Source organism: Aquarana catesbeiana, linkage group LG03, assembly GCF_042186555.1.
Source record: "Aquarana catesbeiana isolate 2022-GZ linkage group LG03, ASM4218655v1, whole genome shotgun sequence".
In the NCBI taxonomy this organism is placed as follows: domain Eukaryota; kingdom Metazoa; phylum Chordata; class Amphibia; order Anura; family Ranidae; genus Aquarana; species Aquarana catesbeiana.
This window is the reverse complement of record NC_133326.1, coordinates 494,111,253-494,117,252: the sequence shown is the minus strand read 5'-3', so window position 1 is coordinate 494,117,252 and position 6,000 is coordinate 494,111,253. Positions and strand designations below refer to the sequence as shown.

The window sequence follows — 6,000 nt, the reverse complement described above, 5'->3', positions numbered from 1 at the left end:
CTACTGTTCGTATCAGCTATCACTAACTACTCTAGTGTATCTGGTACAATTTGGCTTTATTAGGTGAGATGATTAATAGAATATGTATATATATATTTCTTTTTTATCTTTCTTTCATAATATTTGTTCTAAAATTGAACTGGATCAACTATATGGTATTGAATTTATAATATCCATATATACACAGACCATTTCAATAAGCAACTTGAAGATTTGTTTTATCTGGACGTCCAGTAAGGTTGAGGACATTATTCCCCGCTCAGTTTATTCTATATATATTTTTTCTTCTTTTTGGAAAATGTAAGTAGATATCTGGTTACAATTATATCTCTATGTTGACAAGCTCACTCCCCATTGCCATTTTATTAAATAATTTGTATGTTACACCCGTCCCCATTGTCCCCATACTACATGCCAATATTTTTCTTTCTTTCTGTTTTCTTTTATCCGTCTTTTTCTCTATCTTTCTTCTCTCTTTTTTCTGTTTTTCCTTTATCCGCCCTTTCTGGGTTCCCTATGTGCTTATATATGCTAATAGGGGGTAAGGCTTTGGCCAGGGGATATGGTCCTAATTGCCAATGTCACAGGGGCAACAATATATTTTATATAAATGTATGCTGTTTATGTAGAATGTAATGAACTTATGCCTATTCTTTTGTTCATAGAATATGCCAAAAGCTCCTGAGGAAGCGTTACTGAACGCGTAACATGTAGAGCAAGCTGAGCTGAGTTATATACGATACACTGTCTCTTTGAAATCTGTTACTATTGGAAAAAGTGAATTGTTCGGTTATCCGAAATTTTTCAATACTTATTTATTATGTGGATTGTGTAATTACCATGCTCACAGGTATTATCTGTGAATTTATGCAAGTCTATGTATGTGTTTTCTAGTTTTATTTTTTGTAATAAATACTGTAACTTTTAAAAAAAAACTTTTTTGTGTTATGCTTACAAAGTCCATTATTCAAAATTTCTTCCAATGTTATATCCCTCCCTTACTCTATCCAAAATGAAAAAAAAAAGTTTTGCCTGTAGTTCTACGTTAAGATAAACAAGTTCAGACTTTAGAACCACCTTTTCTAAAACGAAATTTGTTTCATCTTCTGACTCCTTGTCTAGGTGAGGGTGACACTTGTCCAGTTACCCGCTTGCTCCTGGAATGTTCACGTCACAACCCTTGACACAATGTTTGAGTGTGACATCTTGTGCAGACATGCCACAGGTCTCTGCCAGTCTCTAGGACCTGAGAGAAACCCCTGGAGTATCCATGCATGTGCGGGGAATCTTGTGTATGCACAGACATAAGTTGGGTGCAGGCCAGGTCTACATTTCAAGATGGTGGCATGGGAGCAGAGCAGTAAGGATGAACTTTGGTTGCAAGGAAGAGGATGCTGGACTACATGTACTAGTATTTTTTTTTAAACATTAAAAGTAAACTACAATGCCGCCTGTCAGAAGGAGGAAGACAGCTCCCCTATGCCCTCACACTTGCACCCCTGTGGAGGACAGTAACCCTATGCCCCCTTCATTTCACCCACTGTGAAGGAGGGAAACAACTCCCTATGCCCCTTCCATTGAACCCCCCTGAGGAGCAGGGACAGTTCCCCCATGCCCCTCCCATTGCACCCCTCTGAGGAGGAGGAGGGACAGCTCCCCCATGCCCCCTCCATTGCACCCCAAGGAGAAAGAAGACAGCTCCCCATTGCACCCCCTGTGAAGGAGGGAGACAGCTCCCCATTGCACCCCCTGTGAAGGAGGACAGCTCCCCATTGCACCCCCTGTGAAGGAGGAGGACAGCTCTCCATTGCACCCCCTGTGAAGGAGGACAGCTCCCCATTGCACCCCCTGTGAAGGAGGAGGACAGCTCTCCATTGCACCCCCTGTGAAGGAGGACAGCTCCCCATTGCACCCCCTGTGAAGGAGGACAGCTCCCCATTGCACCCACTGTGAAGGAGGAGGACAGCTCTCCATTGCAGCCCCTGTGAAGGAGGGAGACAGCTTCCTCCCTATGCCCCTTCCATTGCACCCCCTGTGAAGGAGGACAGCTCCCCGTTGCACCCCCTGTGAAGGAGGAGGACAGCTCCCCACGCTCTCTGCTCTGCTCCCTCTGAATCATGCTCCCTTACAGCCCAAAAACAAACATAAGTAAACTACAACGCCGCCTGTCATTCCTCCGTCCATGCAGCAGGGGGCTCTGAAGATCAGCGCGGCCTCCAAGGCCTGGGTTTCGGACCTCATAGTGAGTGAGGGGCGGAGGAGGCCAGTACACAGCACCGAGCACCGACACTCATCTCCCAGGACACTGAGGACCTGCACCGGGCTGCTACCCCTTCCCCCACCCCGGGGCTCGGCTGGTCAGGATGTGGCTGAACCCGGAGGAGGTGCTGCTGGCCAATGCGCTATGGGTGACCGAGAGAGCCAACCCGTTCTTCATCCTGCAGAGGCGGCGGGGACACGGCAAAGGCGGAGGGCTGACAGGTAAAGGGGGTCGGGGGAGGCCCATGGTGGGCCCGGAGATGTTCCGGATCTCCTAGTCTGCCTAGAAACTTACCTCCAGTGTGACTGACCAATGTAAACATTGCAGGAGCCCTCCTCTCCGGGGTCGTCATATACCCACATTGCATTGTTATTACAGGTCATACACCCTGAGATCAGGATGACTCCCTCTATCCTATCAAAGGTCTCTGGATTCCTCTGTCTGCTGCGTTCACCATCTAGATCAGGATCAGCCCCCCCAGATTGTGATCGTTAGAGTGCCCCCCGAATTGTGATCGTATAATTCCCCCCTTGAATTGTGATCGTATAATTCCCCCCTTGAATTGTGATCGGTAGAGGGCCCCCCGGATTGTGATCGGTAGAGAGCCCCCCGGATTGTGATCGGTAGAGGGCCCCCCTGATCGGTAGAGGGCCCCCCTGATCGGTAGAGGGCCCCCCTGATCGGTAGAGGGCCCCCCTGATCGGTAGAGGGCCCCCCTGATCGGTAGAGGGCCCCCCTGATCGTGACCGTTAGGCGGCCCCCTTGGATCGTGACCGTTAGGCGGCCCCCTTGGATCGTGACCGTTAGGCGGCCCCCTTGGATCGTGACCGTTAGGCGGCCCCCTTGGATCGTGACCGTTAGGCGGCCCCCTTGGATCGTGACCGTTAGGCCCACCCCCCCGGATTGTGACTATCACGCACGCCCCTCCCCCGGATTGTGATCGTCATACGGCTCCCCGGATCGTGAACTATATAACTCAGCTCTGTATCCATTGAGCTCCACATTCACTCCTGAACTTCCCAAAAGTTTCACTTTTCTTCCAACCCCCCCCCCCCCCCTCTCTCTATCGTATTAGGGATTTTTTTTTTTTGGGGGGGGGGGGGGAGTGGGGTGCAGGTACTTCGTTTTTGAAGTTCTCCCCTCCACCCTCTTCTCCCTCCCTGCAACCTCTTGGGACATGTCACAGGTCCCAGAAGGCTGCAAGACCATTCGCAGAGCGTGGCTTGTGTATGTGCATTGGGAAGCCGGCTGTCATTGCGCAAGGCTTGACAGCCAGCTTCCCAGAGCAAACGTGTTGGCATCGTGGACCCAGAGATTGTTGAAGAGCTGGCCCGGGCAGCGCTGGACCCCTGGGCAGGTATAAGAAGTCAGCAGCTATAATATTTGTAGATGCTGACTTTTCATTTTTCTTTTGGGGGGTACTGAAGAACCTCTGTATATTCCCCATGTTGGATACAGGGGCTAAACTTTCTTGTGTATTAAAGCGAAGTTCCACCGGTTTATGAGTTTATTTTTGTAGCTGCTGACTTTTAATAAACAGTCACTTGCCTGTCCCACGGTCCAGCAATGGGGCCGTCCGAAGCCTCACTTCTCTCCCCTTCCTCTTCGCGGCGCTGACATTGTGAGTGAAGCCGGGCACGCACTGCGCTCCGTCAATGGCCAGGCAATGTTCTGGGACCTGTCACGTGTCCCAGAACATTGCCGGGAGGGAGGGGCCGCCTAGGCGGTCAGAAGTTGGAAGGAGGAAGTGAGACAGGAAGTCCCACTCCAAACCAGGTACCCAGCTCCCCCCCCAAAAAAATGACATGCCAATTGTGGCATGTCAGGGGCGAGGAGTACTTAAAGCGGAAGTTCCACTTTTGGGTGGAACTCCGCTTTAAACAGTTTGGGTCAATAGAGATCGTACATATTAGAAGTATGAGAGCTGGCATTGCTGACTAGTTTGTGTGGGCAGTCGCATGGTTGTAGTCCTCTTTAGATCACCTTCACCCGGTTGAACAATATACCATAATGTATACAGATTTGTACAATTGTATGCTATGGGCCCCACTGGCCCATTTTGCTTCATAGCATTTAGCAAAAAAAAAAAAATAGCATTTACAGCGTTGACTGTATTTTATGCATGTAAAGGTTTGTGTGAATGTTTACATGAGTAGATGCACATGGCCTTATCTGTTGCTGCCTCTATAAATATCTACTGTGCAGATAGCAGCGCTGGTGCAGAATTATTTCTGCTTTTTGTCATTCTGCACTGACACTGCCTGGTGAATGATTCATTCAGGGGGAGGTGTAAGGCAGGCCATAGACAGTGTGAATATTCACACGATTCCCCCATCAACACAGACAGTGATAGAGGGGAATCCCTCTTGCTGAGCAATTGTCTGTTTGTCTTGTAGCCCACTTGATCGTACAAGTACATTCAGCCTGCCCATTAATGGTTTCAATCTCAGCCGGTTTCTGCTAAACCATCTGAGTTTCGAACTGTCTATGGCCGGCCTAAGGCCTCATTCACACAGTACAGCATACACCCATGAGAGGGTCGTGTTTGCCCGCACTGGGATGCACAGGTGTTCGTGCCCGCCTGTCAGATTGGGAGCAGCGGCTTCATGCAGGACATGAATGGGACTGTCTGCAAGTGATGCATGGAACAACTGTAAATCCATGTGTGGTAAAACATGGCCCTTGCGCGGGTGTACGCTGTACTACTCTCATGTGAACAAGGCCTAAATGTCCACAATGTGTAGACGGGGCGGGTGCAGAATGACTCTAAATACAGTGAGGCAAAAAAGTATTTGATCCCCTGTTGATTTTGTACGTTTGCCCACTGACAAAAAAATGATCGGTCTATAATTTTAATGGTAGGTTTATTTTACCAGTGAGAGAAAATAAGTATTTGACCCTTTCGCAAAACATACATTGGTAAGTGCATTACTTTGTTTTAATAAAAGTTTTATTGATATTTACACTATGTGGAGCCTTTTGTTCCTTTGAGATACCGTCTCAGCCTACACGCTACCATAGAGTGATGCGGTGGGGAGATCATCTGGACCCGGTGTAAAGGCCTTGGCTGGGCTTTAGCCACAAGCGTTATTTATCCCTTGCAATGAGGGATAAATAGGAGCTGGTAAGCAGGCCCCACAGCTATTGGTGGAGGCACTGATTGTTATCACTTCGGTGGTGGTTGGTGAAGATAACTTCAGGATTCAGTCTAAAAACACTTATGAACTGGTTATTGATGCATTATTTATGCGAATATTCACAAAATTTGTTGATCTATACATATTGGCGCAACCTGTTTTTGTTTATGTGATTTACTGTGTATATGTGTTCCACAGGAGGATTGCTGCTCCACTATTAGGATTACTTCACAATTTTTGTTTTAGCGTGGTTTCTTCCTTTTGTTTTGAAACATGACTTATACTTGGTGGCAGAATCACAGAGGTCAGACATCTTGTAGTTGACCATCAGGTTTGCACACATGTCAGGAGGGATTTTGTCTCACTTCTCTTTGCAGATCCTCTCCAAGTCATTAAAGCGGAGGTCTTGCCGAATGTTTTTTTTTTTAAAAGTCAGCAGCTACAAATACTGCAGCTGCTGACTTTTAAAATATGGACACTTACCTGTCCAGGGCGCCCGCGATGTCGGCACCCGAAGGCAATCTGTCCCTCGGCTGGAGGCGCCGCCATCTTCGTTAAGGGAATCAGGAAGTGAAGCCTTGCGGCTTCACAGCCTGGTTCCCT

The 6,000-nt window shown here is 48.0% G+C and overlaps 1 protein-coding gene across 3 annotated transcripts in view; it reads left to right on the top strand.

The window, feature by feature from the left end:
• Positions 1-2,171: 2,171 nt before the first annotated feature.
• The window catches only part of TBC1D9B (TBC1 domain family member 9B), a 175,465-nt gene continuing 171,636 nt past the window's right edge, over positions 2,172-6,000 (top strand). For 2 of the 3 annotated variants that reach the window (XM_073621063.1, XM_073621062.1), the window contains exon 1: positions 2,173-2,481. In XM_073621063.1, the coding sequence (XP_073477164.1) occupies positions 2,364-2,481 (118 nt within the window). In that variant the 5' untranslated portion in view covers positions 2,173-2,363. Of the gene's footprint in view, positions 2,482-6,000 lie in introns of all 3 variants that reach the window. The other variant, XM_073621064.1, reaches the window with a different exon arrangement.